We start from the raw sequence: 19,217 nt of genomic DNA, 5'->3' as shown, positions 1-19,217 counted from the left end.
TTGTTCAAATGAGAGAAGTTGCTCCTTTTTATGTGTTTTGTGATGAAGTGCCTGTTCAGATCAGAGACATTATTACCCATATCTCTTTTCTTATATTTGAGGGAGGGGATCAGCAACTTATTCTTGGAAGACCTTGGCAATTTGCTGTCTGTTGGGGATGCAACACCTCAGATGATGGAGGAGTGAACTGTGAAATTTATAACAAGGAATGAATGCATTGTCTAGTTTTTGAAGGCTTTAAGTCAAGCTTGAGCAATATGAGATATGCAACTGATAAATTAAACAGTGATCATTTAAATGATTCAACAGGTATTTAATCAGGCAGGTGCCTGTGGATACAAGGCCTGATGAGAATAAAGAAAATGCAATGAAGACAATGGGTATAAGAATTAATGATGAGAAGGTTGAAGGTCAGGAGGTTGAAAAGAATAGAGAAGTTGGGAGTGTTGGCAGCAGTACCAGTGTTGATGACTATGGTGATAAGGAGAAACATAGTTCCGGTGATGGTGAATCCAAAAGCACGCTAAGCCTAATTGGATTGACCAGCATACTGGTGAATCAAATGAACCAATCAGAGGACAAGGATAATTTTGCATCAGGAGTTCAGATTTTCTGTCCTCTGCTTCCTGATCTGGACAGTGTTATGGCTCACTGCGAACATTACACACGCGATATTAATTCCAGCTTAATTTGAAAACCTATTCCACAAAGTGCTTGATCAATTTACGCATCTCTGAACAAAAATCATGATTTTGTCACGAAGAAATCGTGTCAAGTTGACATTTTCAATAGTAGCTTGGGGGGTTTTGCGCCTCGGACCGGAACAACCTTTGTCCTAATATGGTACCGGAATCCCCACTACACTAGAAGATGGAACAGAAAATAGTGACAAGAAAATTAAGAAATCAGATACTAATAGTCAGAAGTGTAAAACTCTGCTTTGCATACAGTCTCTGTATAGTATCAAGAGATTAAGAGTTTCTGAGAATTCATGACATACTTTAGTTTTTTACTCACATCTAAATGTAGCTTTGTGAGTTTTTGCAAAAAATAAGAATGCTACTAGACTTGAAATTATTTATTTTAATGTGTAGAGTTAGAACTTCCAGATAGCTAAGAGTACAAAGTACTGGCAGGAGTAGCACCTTGACTTAGTGAGTAAAAGAGGCAACTAAAGAATGATTTGGTGAAGCCCAGCAGGCCCAGAACTATTACTGATTGGAAGAACTCAACTAGAGCTAATCTGAAGCAACAAGAAAATCAAAAATGTGGTCTGGAGTAAAACCAGGGCAATTTTGTGGTACCAAGGGCACTAAGACTGTCTACAGCGAGAAAAATTATACTAAAATTTGTGGGGCATGGCAGGCCTGATAGGGATTTGCCAATGAACCTCAGAAGATCTTCTTAAGAAAGTAATTTCAAAAGATTATCTTCTGTTTTCTTATTCAAGAAGATACTTCTTGAAATATAGTCAAAATGCCTTCTACTTCTGATTCTTCTTCTGAATCTAAACAGCAAGATCTAAAGTTAATTCTCAAGCTTCTTGCTAAAGAATCTCAGAAGAAGAATCATGTTCTTGTGCAAAAAGAACTAAATGCTTGTATCTTAAGTATTTAAAAAATCTTTTCTTTTAAAGAAAAAGAAGATACTACTGTTTTTGAGAACTCTGAACTTTAAAATCTTGAGAAAAGAATTATACAGCTTGAAAATCAAAAAAAAGCAGTTACTGACAGTAGTAATACTTCATAAAGCTGCTCTCAAGAGAAAGTATCTGCTAGTAATGCTTTCAAATCATATTCTTCTGCTCTAAAAACTGGACTAAATACTGAATCTTCAGTTAAATCTTCTTTACTCTCTAAAGTAAATGGTAAAGAAGATAAAAAACAGTTCTCTGAGTCAAAACTCTTTAGAAAAAGAAGACTAATTCTTAAGATAAATACTCAAGTACTTGAAGAGATCAGTAATAAAGCTTTCTTCTTCAGAAATAGAATAAATGACAGCTTTACTGAAGCAAATATTACTAAAAAACCACTTATTTCTTTAATTACTAAGTCATTTAAAGGCTAATCTCTAATTCTAATAACAACAGAAGACTTTTCAGCTGATTTTCTTCAAAAATACAAGCAAACTTGGATATCTATATTCTCAGATCTAATGAACTTTGATGTAGAGAGCATTAAAATTCACAAAGATGAGCACTGGAGAGTCTTTATAGTTCATGATATCTCTACAGAGATCTTTAATATAGAGAATGGATTATCTCTTCTAAAAGAAGAGATAGAAATTTTTAACTCTATCTCTTTAAAAAGAACCCCAATCTGGCTATCTTCTGCTGAAAATAGAATACAGAAAAGACATGCATCTGCTGTCTTTCATGTTTAAAATACTACAATAGCTGAAAATCTGAAAACAGTTGTGATTGCTTGACAGAATCTTAAAGTTTGTAAATACAAACAGTTAGAAAGATTTAGAAGCACTGTACAATGCTTTAACTATCAAATCTATAAATATACAGCATCAAACTGTAAAAAGAAGCTAGATGTAGTATCTGTGCTCAAAAACATTAAACAAGTATGCATGAATGCTCAATTTGTGAGATTACTGGAAGAAAATGTATACACTCTACATTAAAATGTGCTAATTGTCTAGAAAATCATGTGGCTAAAAGTACAGAGTGTATTTTCTTCAAAAAATCCAACTATTCAGCACAAAATACTAGTAAATCAATGCAACTAGTAAGAGCTGAGCAGAATCTTTCCAGAACTAAATCTGTTTCTAAGAGATCTCATGAAACAGATTCTGAAGATGAAAATCAAGTTGTAATCTCTAAGAAGAAGATTGAAGTTAGACTACCATTTATTAATTTATGTTAAATAAAACTTCAAATACTTTTTCAAAATTGATCTTTCTTCAGAATAATGTTGGAAAAAATGAAAAGTCAATGCATACATGTCTTGATATTGGATTTGAAAAGAAAATTGATTATATTTTATTTCAGAAACCATGGATGAGCTCAGATAATCAGTTTACAGTATCTCATAATGCATATTATTGCATTCTTTCTGAGAATAAAGATTTGAGATCTAGAGTAGCTATTTTTGCTAGAAAACAGTCCAGATATCAACCCTGCTTAAGATCTGACATATGCTCTAGTAATGATCTTCTAGTTATAGATATTAAAGATAAATACAATCAGTTTGAAACCATACAACTGATAAATATCTATAATCAAAAAGATCTAGAGGACAACTCAAATCTTTGAACTATTGAAAGAGAACTAGTAAATATCTCAGCTTCTCAATACTTTATTATTACTGAAGATATGAATGCTCACCATTCATAGTGGAATTGAAATATAGTCAATTCAGTTAGAGCTGAAAAACTAGTAGAACAGCTTGAGGAGAATAATATGGATTTAATAAATAAGATAGACAGAGAAACTTTCTTCAGATCAAATCTATCATCTAAATCAATCATAAATTTGACCTTCTTCTCCACCAACTTAACTTAAAAGATACATGAGTGGTGGATTGATGAAGCTCTTCACTCTGGTTCTGATCATGAAATTATTCAATTCAGTATTGAACTAAATACTGAAAATCTTGTTGAAAATCCACTTTATTCAAATCAATATAACTTTCAGAAAGCTAATTAGAATGAAGTAAATAACTCTCTTCTTCAAAATCTAGAAAAAGAAGAATTTCAATGGACTTCAATAGAAAATACTCCATCAGAACTTAAATTAAAAGCAATTAAATTAAGAAATCTAATTCAAATCTCTATTGAGAAACACATTTCCAAAAAGAGAATAACTGGAAGATCTAAGCCTTGGTGGAATAATGAGCTAAAAATCAAGAGAAAAGCTACAACAAAAGCCTTTAGAAAACTGAAGAATAAGCAAGTTAGCTTAGAGTTCTTTCAACAAACTAGAAATGACTACTTTAATGCTATTAAAGAGACAAAGTCATCTTGTTGGAATGAATTTCTGGAAAATGCTCAAGAAAAAGAGATTTTTAAAGTATATAAATATACCAAAGAAAAAAGAGTGGAAAAAACTTCTATTCTAAAATTCTCAAACTCTGAAAATGAAATAGAAAATAAAGCTATCTCATTTAAAGAGAAATGTAATGCTTTTATAAAAGCTCTTTTCAGAGAACCACCAAGTTATCCACCAATAAATTGGAATGAATATCATGAAAATCCAGATTGGAAATGGCCTAATTTTCAAGAAATAGAGATCAAGAACTTTATTTTTTCAGGCTCCAAAATCAGTACATCTGGCCCAGATGGTATATCCTTTCTTATACTACAAAAAATCTATCCAGTACTTAAAGATACATTTTTCAAGTTATACTTTATACTATTTGAAAAGGGATATCATCCAGAAATCTGGAGAGAAGCTACTGGAGTTATTCTAAAGAAACCAAATAGAAAAGCTTCATTACCAAAATCTTACAAGATCATCTCTCTACTTAACTGCTTGGGAAAAGTTATAGAGAGAGTTATTGCTTCTAGAATTTCTTATTGGGCCTTCTAAAATAAACTACTATATTTTGATCAGTTTGAAGGAAAGAAGCAATGCTCTGCTATAGATGCTGTAATGAGTTTGGTACATGATATTCAATTAGCAAAAGCTAATAAATTGGTAGCCTCAGCTCTTTTTATTGATATAAAAGAAGTATTTGACTATGTTTCACTAAATAGACTTTTAAAAGTCTTCTCTGATTTGCAACTACCTAAATCACTAGCTATATGGATTTTTTATTTTATGCAAACAAGAAAAATCCAACTGGTTTTTGATGGTGAAAAACAACAAGAAAAGATATTTATAAATATTGGAATTCCTCAAGATTCACCTCTATCTCTAATACTTTTCTCTATATATACTATATTTCTCTTTAAGAATAATAATGATTTAGATCTTAAAGATATCAGAATTTCTAGTTATATAGATGATACTGAACTTGTTGTCTTCTCTTCCTCAATAGAAGAAAACTGCTTTAAGTTAGATAAAGCTTTACAAGCAATATCTAATAGATAAAATTCTCATGTAGTTCAATTTGATATGGAAAAAACTGAGTTAATCCACTTTACTAAATCATTTAGTGAAGATAACTCAGTTAAACTACATGATCAAGTTTTTAAACTAAAAAAGCTAGTGAGATGGTTAGATATTTGGCTTGACAATACTCTTACTTTCAAGAACCATGTTGAAATTAAGATATCAGCTGCTGAAAAAGTTCTTAATCAAATAATCAGACTTTCAAATACTGAAAAAGGTCTTACTTTTCAAGCTATAAGACAACTTTATATAGCTTGTATTACCTCAGTAGCTGATTATAGTGTTCAGATTTGATAGAAGAATCAAAAGAATCTTCTCCATAAGTATGAAAAACTTCAAAACTCTGCTTTAAGAAAGGTTCTAGAAGCTTTTAAAACTTCTCCAATTTATGCTATAGAGATTGAAGCTGCTATTCCTCCTGCCAAAGTAAGATTTAATAGACTATGCAGAAACTATACTTATAGACTATTAAAAATGCTAAAAGAATATGCAGTCAGAAAAAGAGTATCTTCTAGCTTTCCACCTTATAATAATGATGTTGATCTTGATTAAAGAAGGTTTTTAGATTGGAATCAATCAGAATTAAATAATAAATATGTTGTACAAACATCAACTAAAAGAAAAAGAAAAAGAAGAAAAATCAATAAACAAAAAAAGTATCCAAGTCAACTATTCAGAATTTGTTCAATGATTTCAAATATATTACCTTTTCTAAAAACAGAGAGAATCAAAGCAAAATAGAATGCACCTTGGTCTGAAAATCTAGCTGATTTGATAGATATTTAAATTGAAAATTCAGACAAGAAAATAGCTAAAGATAGTCACATAAATAGAATTAACAATCTAGATAATAGATCTTTAATTCTCTATTCAGATGGATTCAAAGCTGAAGAAAATCAATATGCTGGTGCTGGTGTATACAATCTACAAGATAATATTAGATTTTCATGGAATCTAGGAAAATATCTTGTTGAAGTCTTTAATGCAGAACTGTTTGCTATAGATAAAGTATTTAAATTAGCAAGTTCTATCTCTCAGTCTCAATGAAGATCAATATCAGATATCTGAGTGTTTTCTGATAGTCAAGCTGCTATTCAGAGACTCATAAATCAAGATCTTAATTCTGGCTTATATTATCTTCAATCTATAAGAAAAACTGCTAAGTCTATTAAAAATCAGCAAATTAATCTACATCTTCATTGGGTTCCTGCACATGTAAATATACATGGAAATGAAGAAGCTGATCTAGTAGCAAAGAAAGCTACAAAATTAAATCAAGTTTGTTCTGAAAGATATATATCTCTTACTTATATAAAAAGACAAATAACAGAACAAGCAATGATAAAGTAGTTTGAAGCTCTTTTTAATAGAGAAAGTTTTATAAATCACTACTCTCAATTCAAAATAAAATCCAGATGGAAAGCATCTACTCTTTCTATATCTAAGAAGATATGGTCAACTATTTGCCAATTAAAGCTTGGTCATGAATATTTCAGATCTTATCTAATAAGATCATCTGACTACTCTTTCAATTTATGCTATTTCTGTAATTGTGTTGAAAATCCAAAGCATCTACTATTAGACTGCTGACCAGATAATACTTCTGTCAGTTAAACTTTATGTATCTAGAATAATGAAAGAGAGAGCAAGAAGGCTTTTCTTGAACAACTTTATTATATTAATTCTATCTACTTGTAATCTTTTAATTTTCTATTTACTATTCTTCTTCTTGAGACAGTCTTTCATGAGATACTTTTTTTGGCCACACTCAAAGCACTTCTCTTCTTTTCTTAAAGCTTTATAATTCTTGATAAAATCTTTCTCTATCTTCTGAGCAGATCTTTAGAGTTGACTTCTCTTATCTATTTGTAATCTTAAGTTATTAATCTTTATATCTCTGCAAGCACTTTCAACTAAATTAATAGACTTTATATGCAAGACATTTTTTGTAAGAGCTGCTGTTAGACTTGATTAAAGTTAGGTAGTCAGTACTACTATTTTATTAATATTATCTGATGTTTTCAGCTGTTTATTTAGTTTAGCTTGCATGAGCTTATTCAAGTTCTTTATGTACAGATTCTTCTTTATTTTTTTAAAGCTTTCAAATTTTTCATCAATTTCTGTTACAAGCTTTAGAAATTATTAGCAGTAGACTTGATCAGTTTCATCCAAACTCTTATAAAAATTAAAGATTACTTATTAAGAGTTTTATATACAGTTTGCTGAATCTTCTAGTCTTATATATAAAAATTTCTTAAAGCTATTTTAGTTATTTTTTAATAAATTATTTTCATGATAAATTTTTCAAAAATCTTTTTTAATGTAAGCAAGTTCTGTAAGAGTATATATAAGAGTTTTCTCATTATTTAATTTACTTATATTATGAGTAAATTTAATACTAAAGATAAACTGCTGATATTTTATATAAAAGTCAGTCTGATAGAGCTTTATGTATTATAATAATCTCAAGATTGAAAGACACTTCACAAATATTGAATTAAAGATAATTATATTAAGAGATTTACTTTATAAGTACTTTTAGATAATCTGAAGAGTATTTAACTTTTCTTGCTATTTTATTATTTTCTTTAGTACTTTGATTTTCTTGTGAAGTCATTGAATTTCATCTCTTAATACTAAGATAGACTTTTTTTCTAAAATCATAATACTAGTTTTGGTTTTGTCAATAGTTAAGAGAGTTGAGATGATTTCAAGATTTGTCATCTTCTCACAAACTTGAGTTTATTCTTCAGATAGATTTTCTGCTGGTGTTTCAGATTTGTAAGCTTCAGAAGATTGACTTCTTCATATTAATACTATTCTTGAATGTCATTAAAGAAGAGTAGCAAAATATGAGAATTATATATATGAATTACTGTGATAATAAATCTATAGAAGAAATTGTATGTAGAAAAGAGTATACAAGATAAAAGATCTGGTATTGACAACTATATATAACTTGTAGACAAGATTGTCACTGGCTTCCAGCAAGAGATTTGTGCAGTGATGATCTTTTATATGTGCTTGCAAGCATGTGACTTAGTGTCTTATAAGAATATATGTACTCCCAACAGCTTGCAAGCTGAGGCTCTGAGCTCTCACAGGTGTTGTTTGTCTGTGTAAGGGGTTCACAGGTGAATTCTTACAAGCTGTCTCCAGGTCTGCAAACTCATGATATCTTCCATATATCTCTGCTCTGTAAGCACAAGACCTATAAAGGAATCAATAGCTCACCTTATCATAAAGTTCACAAGACAGATGAAAATAAAAAGAAGTATCAGATCTACAAGATAATTAACTTAAAGAGAGAGGATTATGAGCTGTGGTACAAAGTATATTAGAAAGATTATAATGATGAGAAGAACAAGATATAAGTTCTCATAAGCAATATCCATTTACTGAGAAAGCTACTCCAACAATTTTATAGTAGGAACCTGGACAAGCCTGGTTCACAAAAGAGATGAATGGAGGTAGTGAAACTAGAAAATGGGTTAGAAAGAGAAAAGATATAGTCTAACTAAATTGAATTGATTTCAAAAAAAAAAAACTAAACTAAAGACTATGTAACTAGAGTCTCCAGCTCCTCTTGTGAAGATCTGTAACAACTATCTATAATCTCACTGCTGGAAAGAGCAAGCAAGGTGCCTACAGTATAGGCAGTTATTATATTTTTGACTCAAGCCAGTGGAGATGCACTCTGTAAAGACTATATTATTATAGTCTTGCTGAGCTCTCTTGCAGGCAGAGCACTTCTATTCTGGTGGTGGCTGGGCCCCAGCTCAAGTCATGAGGATACCCTTGTGGAGCTGGGCACAGACAGCCAACTGGTTTGAATTATCCAAACCAGCAATAAGCACAGGCCTTTGGATAGGCTTGCGACACCATGCTCTTTTGCAGGTGGACAAAGCTTGTGCCCCAGTATGGGGTGGGAGGCCTGGGAGGGATTTGCGACCTCTCAAGCAGAACTGCTCTGCGAACCTTGAGCGAATCGAATCAAACAACCACTTCTTTTGCTACACGTCTGGTCGTTGGCTATACAATGAGCCACTACAACTCAAAAAGCGATACGTTAGATTCAATGTTCCAGCTCTGCAGCAGATTGCTGGTCGTATAGCCAGCAGTCGGTGTGTTGAAATGACGAAAATACCTGAGGGGCTATACAACAAGGTGTTCTCTTTGAGGATGGAGAATGGCAGGGAGATCCTGGCGAGAATTCCAAACCCCAATGCTGGTCATCCCCAGCGTGTTGTCGCCAGTGAAGTCGCAACACTTGATTTTGTGCGTAATGCCGTTGCTCCCCTCTTAATGCACCTGGACTAACTTTTTTGATGTAAATCACATGCAGCTCCGCAACGTACTCGATATCCCGGTTCCCAGAGTTCTTTCCTGGAGCTCCCCGTCACAACCCAACCCGGTGGGTGCAGAGTATATCTTCATGGAAAGAGTCAAAGGACGCCAGTTAAGTGAGGTTTGGGGTGCCATGTCTGAAGCTCAACACTTCGGTCTGGTGAAAAGCCTGGTGGAAATCGAGCAAAAGCTTGTGGATGTGAAGTTTGCGCTCCACGGCAGCTTGTACTATAAAAGTACATGCTATCGTGGCAGAAATGTCGTTGATCCAACTGAGCCGACAAACGAGGTTACATCGGATTTTGTTATTGGTCCAACAACCCAGCGGTCCTTTTGGGAAGACGAAAAAGGAGAATTAGATATTGATCGGGGGCCATGTATGCGCATCTATATCCCGATCCATTGGTTTCCTCGTTCCACACACTGATGGGTCTAATCTAGGGGGGACTGCCCAGGAATACCTTTCATCCGTCGCAAACCGCGAGATCGCCGTGATCCAAAATTTGGGCCCTAGCAGATCCAGCAACACGTCTGTAGTATTGGGGAAAACACAACAGGGACGTGATGAGCATGTGCATCTTCTTGAACAGTTTCTAAGAGTGCTGCCTCACATACTACCACCACAAGAAACTCTTCGTCCCGCGCTGCTGCACCATGATCTTCATTCGGACAATATATTTGTTGATTCCTCAGACCCAACAAAAATTTCGAGCATAATTGATTGGCAGGCAGTCTACACTGCCCCGCTCTTCCTGCAGGCAAAATTCCCTTCGATCTTTGATTGCGATGACCCCTACCCATGGGGTGCTGTTCAGCCTAAGTTACCGAAGGATTTCGATACCCTCTCGCAATCAGAGAAAGAGTTGGCTGAAGACACACTTGTCAGGCTTAGGCTGAAAAAGTTCTACGAATTGGCCTCAAGGAAATTCAACCAGCCTCTCGTCATGGCCATGGATGCCATGAGAAATGACGATGATCCAACTACTTTCATATTTCATATTGTTGGACAATCTTCTCAGGACGGTCCAGTCCCACTCAAAGAGCTCCTTATACAAATATACGAGAAATGGGATCAAATCATGGAGCGCCGAGGCTTAGCGACTCCATGTCCTATCTCTTTCTCAAAAGACGAAATTGACAAAAGTCGACAACAGGTAAAAGAATGGGCGGATGCATATGGCGAATTTGAAAGCCTGCGAACGGATATCGTTGGTAAAGATGGCTGGGTCTCACATGAAGAATACGGTGAAGCCATGCGCAGGTGGGATAACAACAGAGCCACATTAGAAATTCTTCAAGAACGACTAGATAAGTTGCTGCTACAGTAAACAACTCAGGATGAGAACGGAAAAAGATTGGAACATGCACGTGGCGCGAGTAAAATCCTGTTACCTCAGCTAGAAATCCTCGTACCATCCAATATGTTCGAGATCTAAATGGTACATCTCACTTCACGAGGTCAGGACCGAGAGTATCATATTAATTCCTTATGTAGCCACCCCTCTGCACCCGTACTTCCAAACCCAGAATCCGCTAATGGCTTCCATGGTCAATCTTCCTTATTATGCCTCCGATTCCCTCCCCACTCCCAACGGAGACCGAAATAAATGACACCCCTGACATTGTTTTGGGCCTCAGCCTTCCGAGCTTTCAATACCACAACGACATGGGCTCGGCTTCACATACATGATTGGGAGTTCTCTGGGCTCAAGTTAAGCATTTAGACCAGCCGTAGGACTGCCTGAGCGGCGAAGCTTTATGAGGCCAGTGCGGGAAGGAAGAATAGAGAGCAAATTTTGAAGTGGTTGAGCTTGCTTTTCGAGAGCTTTGACGGCCAATTAAGGTAGTTCACCACTAAATGAGCCACACCACTAAATGAGCCAAATTTCGCCAAACACTCCACGCAACAAATTTATTAAATATCTCAACAACCAGATCTTTATTATTAAATAGCTATTAAATATTAAATGAATGTGTTCTTTGAAGCATAGAAATTAGTGTAGTTAGGAAAATAAACAGGTGGATGGCCTAATATTATGGTCAGAGTAAGAGATCTGGGGGTTAGATAGGAAAGAATTCAAAGGAATGTCAACAGTAGATTTCTTGGCTAGAGAGTCTAATATCTTGCTAGAGAGGCTTGTAGAGCTCTTACTTCCCCTTTTAGAAGATTATATAGACTCTCTGTAATGAGAATCTTTAGTAGAGAAGTCCTTCTGATGATGCTTTGAAGCTAGTGCTTGAAGCCCTGACTGCTGATATTTAGTAGTATATTTAACTGTCTATTTTTCCTTCTTTACTAGTTATAAAGTTTTCTTCTTCTTATAAGTAACATGTTATGTTTCTCTTTCTCTAGCATGTTTGATTTTTTTAATCTCTTGTTGCTTGCAGATTTTTTTATAAATATTCTTCTGTTTAATCTATCTTTCTTTAGTATTTCTAGCAGTCTGCTTCTTTTAAAGCTTCTGTTGAAGCTTTATCTTTTGTATTTGAGTAATTTTATCAGCTTTTTCAGTCTCTATTTCATTCAGACACTTGTGTATCTTAAGAACTTTTATTAAAGATCAGAACTGTACTTGACTAGAATTATCTTTATTAAGTAGATCTAGAGGCTTGTCTTGCTTATGATGTTGCTTCTCTGTCACTAGAGTTAATCTTAGATACTGATTCTTATATTTCAGTAGTTTATTATGAAGAGCAAACTGCTCACTAGCTTGAATAATCTGTTTAATACTTTGTAAATTTAGACTGTACTGAAGATGTATACTCTTGATCTCTTGTTGAAGCTGATATATATTACTAGAAATAGAAGATTTAACTAACAGTATAGAGGCTTGAGTAGTTTCAAATTGATATAGTTAATATTGAGAATTTAGAGAATTAATTCCAGTCTTTATAAAGCCAGTAAGTATATTTTCAACTGTTAAAGTTTTCTTTCAAGCTATATTAAATAGTCTTCAGAAATCTCTTTTTGTTATTTGAATATAGCTTATTCTATAATATAGTAGTGCTTTCAGCTTGTTTGAATATATCTTGTCCAGTGACTTAAAAATTCTAATATCAAGAGATTGCAAATAATAAGTTAAATATAGTAAAAAAATCATAAAAAGAATCTTTTTACAGTCAGTGTATTTAATAAATTTCATATTTATATAAGAGAAATGTCTATCTAGTAGAAGTAGATATCTTTCTTGACCAGCTTGTTTCTTAGTATGCTGATTGAAAATCTGTTTTAACTACTTCAGTTCATATTTATTATTGCTTCAACCATTTGTTAAAGCTGTAAAGTAGACTCATTTGCTTTCATCATAATTATCTAGTTATATATTCTGAAGATATCATAATTTGCCCTGATAAATAAGAGCTGGAGATAGTGCAATTTCTTTAGTAGAGACTGAGTAAAGCAATAAGAGAAATTTCTGACTATCATTCTGAGTAATGATATTTTTTCCAGCTTATAGAGCTTTAATAGAGACTAATTGCTTTAAGATATAGCAGAAGTCTAGAAGAAATTCTTTTTTGTTAAAATTATAGATATTTAAGAACTCAAGATTATATTAATTAATTTTCTGCTCCAATTACTCTGTAAGTATTAAATAATTAGACAGTATTAACAACTGCAAGTGTAATTAATCAAATAAATCATCAAATTATAAGTATATAGAAGTACTTAAAGTACTGATAGTTATCTGCTATCTGTCTATTTTAATTAATTACTTTAAGATAAATACATTTAATCTTGTTATTATACTGCTTATAAAACTAATTAACTCAGTTGATTCTAACATTCTCTTCTGTCATCTCTTGTATGATATTTTGTAGAATCTGAGATGTAATGGCAAGACTGTAACTAGAGAGCTTGTTTATATAATTCAGAAGCTCTGTCTTCTGTATATTAGAAAGCTTTTTCTTATATTAAGAGGCTGCTTCATTCTGAGCAAGTTGCAAGCTCTTATGCTGTTAGTGCAGAATCTCTTGATTAATTAAGTACTTTCTTATGGTTGCAGTGTAATTTGAGATCTCTTGTGATTCAAGATCTTCAATTGCAAGTCTAATTAAGATGTTGTTGACCATGTTGTTGCATATTGAATGTTGAATGTTGGAGAAATTTGGTGGTGGAAAATTTGGCTCATTTAGTGGTGTGGCTCATTTAGTGGTGAACTACCTTACACCTCTAGCATCACAATGTTGCATGCCGGGACTTGGAGAAGATAAATGGAAACGGCAACCTTCCGAAGACTTATTATCGCAACTTGGATCTGTAAAATAGTATGAGCTACCCGCGGCGCAAACACAGTGAAGGTGCCTACCGAGGCAACTGGGGCATGGCTCCAGTCAGGAGAATGACGTGAGTTGTAAGGGGCCTCATGGCCTCCCCTGGGAATCATGTGCAGTTTGAGCTTAGTTAAATGGAATGACTTAACTGAAGTCCCCACATCAAGAAGAACACATGCCTGTAACTAGTTGACAGATAGTGTGGCCTTCATAGTCTTTGACTGCATAAGGCCTACAAAAAATATGAATTACACACACACACACACACACACACACACACACACACACTGATTTAACTTACCTTGCGTGTGTAAGATAAGACACTAACCTGCTTCAAATCAAATATGACTGAGCCCACCCCACCAAGCCCCACCTTTGACTTTTCAACCTCACCAAAAAGGGAATCTTGAGAGAAACAATTTTGGTTCACCATTGGATTACAAGAATTGTGACCAACATAAAACTCAATATAACAAATATGCTTCTATTTCAGGGTTCCTATGAATTATCTTCAGGAACATCAGTCAGTCCAAAGTAGTGATTCTTTGAGCTTGCGCGTCAAAATAAGCATGAATGATCTCAATTTTGTCAGCTTAGGTCATGCATTGCATGCAGGCTCAGTAAGTCATGCGTGATGAGTGTTAATGTTGGGAGAGAATCATTGGGAAGGATGGGTGCCTGACACAAGGATTGTTCTAGAATTTGTGGTCACATGTCTCTCAACCTCACCCATAGCAGAAATGGAGAGGATTTGTAAACTGTAGATCCACTAGTCCTGATACATTTACATTGGAATATATGTTTATCCAAATCCACAGTTGTTTGGCAGTTTAAAAATATATACATTCCAAATTTGAAAATATAGCTTCTGATTCTCAATATAGAAATCAGGAAATGTTGAAATCTCTGATCAATAAATATATCTAAGAACATTCAGGATACCTTTTCAGATTTATAAATATGAAGAGAAACTATTAAGGTAGTTCACCACTAAACAAGCCACACCACTAAACAAGCTAAATTTTGCCAAACACTCCATGCAATAAATTTATTAAATATCTCAACAACCAGATCTTTATTATTAAATAGCTATTAAATATTAAATGAATGTGTTCTTTGAAGCATAGAAATTAGTGTAGTTAGAAAAATAAACAGGTGAACAGTCTAATATTACAGCCAGAGCAAGAGATCTGAGAGATAAATAGGAAAGAATTCAAAGAAATGTCAACAGTAGATTTCTTGACTAGAGAGTCTAATATCTTGCTTGAGAGACTTGTAGAGCTCTTACTTTCTCTTTTAGAAGATTATATAAACTCTCTGTAATAAGAATCTTTAGTAGAGAAGTTCTTCCAACAGTACTTTGAAGCCAGTGCTTGAAGCTCTGACTGCTAGTATTTAGTAGCACATTTAACTATTTGTTTTTCCTTCTCTACTAGTTGTAAAGTCTTCTTCTTCTTACAAGTAACATGTTGTGTCTCTCTTTCTCTAGTACATTTAATTTTTTCAGTTTCTTATTACTTATGAGTCTTTTTACAGACATTCTTCTGTTTAATTTATCTTTCTTCAGTATTTCTAGCAGTCTGCTTCTTTTAAAGCTCTTATTAAAGCTTTATCTGTTATATTTGAGTAATTTTATCAGCTTTTTCAGTCTCTATTTCATCCAGACACTCACATATCTTAAGAACTTTTATTGAAGATCAGAACTGTACTTAACTAGAATTATCTTTATTAAGTAGATCTAGAGACTTGTCTTACTTGCAGCATTGCTTCTTTATTACTAGAGTTAATCTTAGACACTGATTTTTATATTTCAGTAGTTTATTATAAAGAACAAACTGCTTACTAACTTAAATAATCTGTTCAATACTCTACAAATTTAGACTGTATTAGAGACATATACTCTTGATCTCTTGTCAGAGCTGGTGTATATTGCTAGAAATAGAAGATTTAACTGACAGTATAGAGACTTGAGCAGTTTCAAATCAGTATAGTTGATGTTGAGAATTCAGAGAATTAATTCCAGTCTTTACAAAGCCAGCAAGTATATTTTTAACTGTTAAAGCCTTCTTTCAAGTTATATTGAATAGTCTCCAGAAATTCCTTTTTGTCATTCAAATATAGCTTATTTCATAATATAGTAGTGCTTTCAGCTTGTTTAAATATATCTTGTCCAGCAGCTTAAAGATTTCAATATCAAAAGATTGCAAATAGTAAATTGAATGCAGCAGAAGAATTATAAGAAGAATCTTTTTACAGTCAGCATATTTGATAAATTTCATATTTATATGAGACAAATGCTTATCTAGTAGAAGCAGACATCTTTCTTGACCAGCTTGTTTCTTAGTATGCTTATTAAAAATCTATTTTAACTACTTCAGTTTATATTTATTATTGCTTTAATTATTTGTTGAAGCTGCAAAGTAGACTCATTTACTTCTATTATAATTATCTAGTTATGTATTCTGGAGATCTTGCAATTCACTCTAGTAAATAAGAGCTGAAGATAGTGCAATTTCTTCAGCAGAGACTGAGCAGAGCAATAAGAGAAATTCCTAACTACTATTCTGAATAATAGCATTCTTTCCAGCTTATAAGACTTTAATAGAGACTAATCACTTTAAGATATAGCAGAAGTCTAGAAGAAATTCTTTTTCATCAAAATTATAGATATTTGAGAGCTTAAGATTATATTAATTAATTTTCTGCTTCAACTACTTTATAAGTATCAAATAATTAGCCAGCATCAACAATCACAATTACAATTAATCAAATAAATTATCAAATTACAAGCATATAAAAGTGTTTAAAGTACTGATAATTATCTGCTATCTGTCTGTTTTAATTAATTGCTTTGAGATAAATGCATTTAATCTTGTCATTATGTTACTTGCAAAACTAATTAACTTAGTTAATTTCAACATTCTCTTCTGTTATCTCTTGTACAATATTTTATAGAATCTGAGATATAATGGCAAGACTGCAGCTAGAGAGCTTATTTATATAATTCAGAAGCTCTGCCTCCTGTATATTAGAGAGCTTTTTCTTATATTAGAAGGCCACTTTATTCTGAGCAAGTTGCAAGCCTTTATATTATCAGTGCAGAGTCTCTTAGTTAACTGAGTACTTTCTTGTAGTTACAGCATAATTTGAGGTCTCTTGCAATTCAAGATCTTCAATTGCAAGCCTAATTGAGGTGTTGTTGACCATATTGTTGCATATTGAATGTTGAACATTGGAGAAATTTGATGGTGGAAAATTTGGCTCATTTAGTGGTGTGGCTTGTTTAGTGGTGAACTACCTTATAGTATAGAAACCATTATAGTTGAAGCTTTGTTCTACTAAGGATAGGTGGTTAGTTCCAGGGGGTGACCAGGCCCCCTGGGACAAGACTGCAACAGCCAATTGGTAGGCTGGGATGCTGAGATTGGTAGCTGGAAGTCTGGAACTTGGGGGGTTCCAGGTGGGCAGTGGCCCTTAGCTAGGGAAGCAGAACCTGCTAAGAGGGCCTGACAGGATGGATGCAGCAGTTGGTTGTTATAGGCATTGTATATAGCAGCTTAAGGTGCAAAGCCTTTGATAGGGGCATTTAAATTAGCAAGTTCTATCTCTCAGTCTCAATCAGAATCAATATCAGATATCTGGGTGTTTTCTGATAGTCAAGCTGCTATTCAGAGACTCATGAATCAAGATCTTAATTCTGGCTTATATTATCTTCAATCTATAAGAAAAACTGCTAAGTACATTAAAAATCAGCAAATTAATCTACATCTCCATTGGGTTCCTGCACATATGAATATACATGGAAATGAAGAAGCTGATCTAGCAGCAAAGAAAGCTACAGAATTAAATCAAGTTTGTTCTGAAAGATATATATCTCTTACTTATATAAAGAGACAAATATGATCGTCCGGCCAGTTTCTACGGGTAAAGAGCATTTGTCCTAGGAACTGCTCAGTTTGTCTGATCTCTATCAGTCCGGTACGGATTTAGATTCGACCTTGATGTATGGGAAGGACAGGAGGGATAGGAAGATTCTGTCTTCGGGCTCGGTATTCTTATAGTCTTATGGTTGTGCTTAAGTCTTTTTGTATGGTAGTTTTAAGATTATCAACCGGCAATTCATCAGACTCTTGTCAAACAGTTCTATTTACAGAATATTGGCGAGCGTGTTGGGTCTTGCCTGAGAATGCCTGCTCCCTGGTATCAAAATAGGAATCACTAGGCATTTTGTTCTAACACAGCATCTTCATAATGTATGTGTTCAGGTATATTCTGAGATATGGCGGTTGGGAGATTCCACAGCAGCCTTGCACAGCCGACTCCAGCGATGTCTAGTCTACCCAACAGCCACCGCGCCAGTCGCAGTAAACAGGACCGGCTAACGACCTGATACGTCTTCGATCTCGGGTTTGACTGATGAACGAGATCTCGACCGACGGCGTTTGCCTGGCAGAATAAGAAGATATTCATGACCATCCAGCAAGGCCCCCCGTGGCCACTGCCAGGTTTCGCTGTCGCTGTCGCTGTCACTGGAGGGGCTACCCTGTGGGGCAAAACTGGTGTTGCTCTCCTCATCATCTTCATAGTCGCGGGATCGTTTATTCGTAGCTATGGATATCGATGTATCCGATGGGTCGGAATCGCTGTCATAGAAGAGACTATGCAGCGAATCCCAATGATTGTCGCCTGCATCGATACGCGAATCTATACCACTCTATCTCGGGAAAGATGCAGAAGAATTTTCACTATCTGATGCACAGCTGCTTCTTAGTGACTTTGGTGAGGCATTTGCCCCAGCTTTCGAAATTCGTCGTGGGGAAGAATGCCACACACCATTAGCTACTTATGCAAGCCCCAGAAGTTCAATTTGCACCACAGGCCCCACTCTCATATTCAGCAGACATTTGGAGTCTGGCCACAACACTCTGGGAGATTCTCAGTATGAAGGCCATTTTTAGTAGAATTTGCAACTGTGGGTGAGGTTGTCTCTCAGCAAATTGATGTGCTGGGACCACTGCCCTTAAGCTGGTGGGAGCACTGGGATGAAGGGAGTCAATTCTTTAACCAGGATGGACATCCAAAAGAGGGTTGGGATGTGCGGCCTCCAATCAATGAAGCATTTGAAGCATCGACGGAAGCGTGGGATAGGTGACTTTGACAGTGAGGAAGCGGCTGCTATCTTAGACTTGATGCATTGAATGCTGGCATTCTCGCCGGAGGAGCAAACCATCAGCCGAAGAAGTCCTCACGTCGGAGTGGATGATCAAGTGCATATTTGCCTGATTTCAAGTGCAGTTTGCAGATAAAGGAGGCACTGACAATAAATAGTGTACTAGTAAATTGCAGGAATGGATAGGCTAATGGGACAGCCAGGAATCTCTCCAAGATGCCCGGAACATTACACAACTGGTTGATCTCATTCCTTCAGAGCTTGGAGAAGCAATTTCCCTTCACTTTAATGCTAGCTGTTCTATTCATTCACTCAGTGTTTCTACAGTATAAATCATCACTCCACTACTACTTTCCCCCTACCTAC

At 34.7% G+C, this 19,217-nt stretch overlaps 3 protein-coding genes across 3 annotated transcripts; 2 read left to right on the top strand and 1 right to left on the bottom strand.

Annotated features, from left to right (window-relative positions):
• Positions 1-376: 376 nt before the first annotated feature.
• On the top strand, positions 377-694 carry CIMG_13390 (uncharacterized protein; the record flags this gene model as incomplete). Its single annotated transcript, XM_001245387.1, has 1 exon — positions 377-694. The coding sequence occupies one exon, from the start codon at positions 377-379 to the stop codon at positions 692-694; it is 318 nt and encodes a 105-aa protein (XP_001245388.1).
• An 8,154-nt stretch (positions 695-8,848) lies between these two features.
• Positions 8,849-11,040, top strand: CIMG_04828 (phosphotransferase enzyme family protein; the record flags this gene model as incomplete). Its single annotated transcript, XM_001245386.2, has 3 exons — positions 8,849-9,340; positions 9,408-9,786; positions 9,851-11,040. The coding sequence occupies 3 exons, from the start codon at positions 8,849-8,851 to the stop codon at positions 10,735-10,737; spliced, it is 1,758 nt and encodes a 585-aa protein (XP_001245387.1). The 3' UTR covers positions 10,738-11,040.
• A 7,019-nt stretch (positions 11,041-18,059) lies between these two features.
• On the bottom strand, positions 18,060-18,633 carry CIMG_11410 (uncharacterized protein; the record flags this gene model as incomplete). The annotated part of the gene is made up of 2 exons (XM_012358446.1): positions 18,060-18,385; positions 18,567-18,633. The coding sequence occupies 2 exons, from the start codon at positions 18,631-18,633 to the stop codon at positions 18,060-18,062; spliced, it is 393 nt and encodes a 130-aa protein (XP_012213869.1).
• Between the last annotated feature and the right edge of the window lie 584 nt (positions 18,634-19,217).

This window comes from Coccidioides immitis, assembly GCF_000149335.2.
Source record: "Coccidioides immitis RS genomic scaffold supercont3.4, whole genome shotgun sequence".
NCBI classification, from domain to species: domain Eukaryota; kingdom Fungi; phylum Ascomycota; class Eurotiomycetes; order Onygenales; family Onygenaceae; genus Coccidioides; species Coccidioides immitis.
Note: the sequence above shows the minus strand (reverse complement) of the source record. Positions and strands in the feature narration are given on the sequence as shown.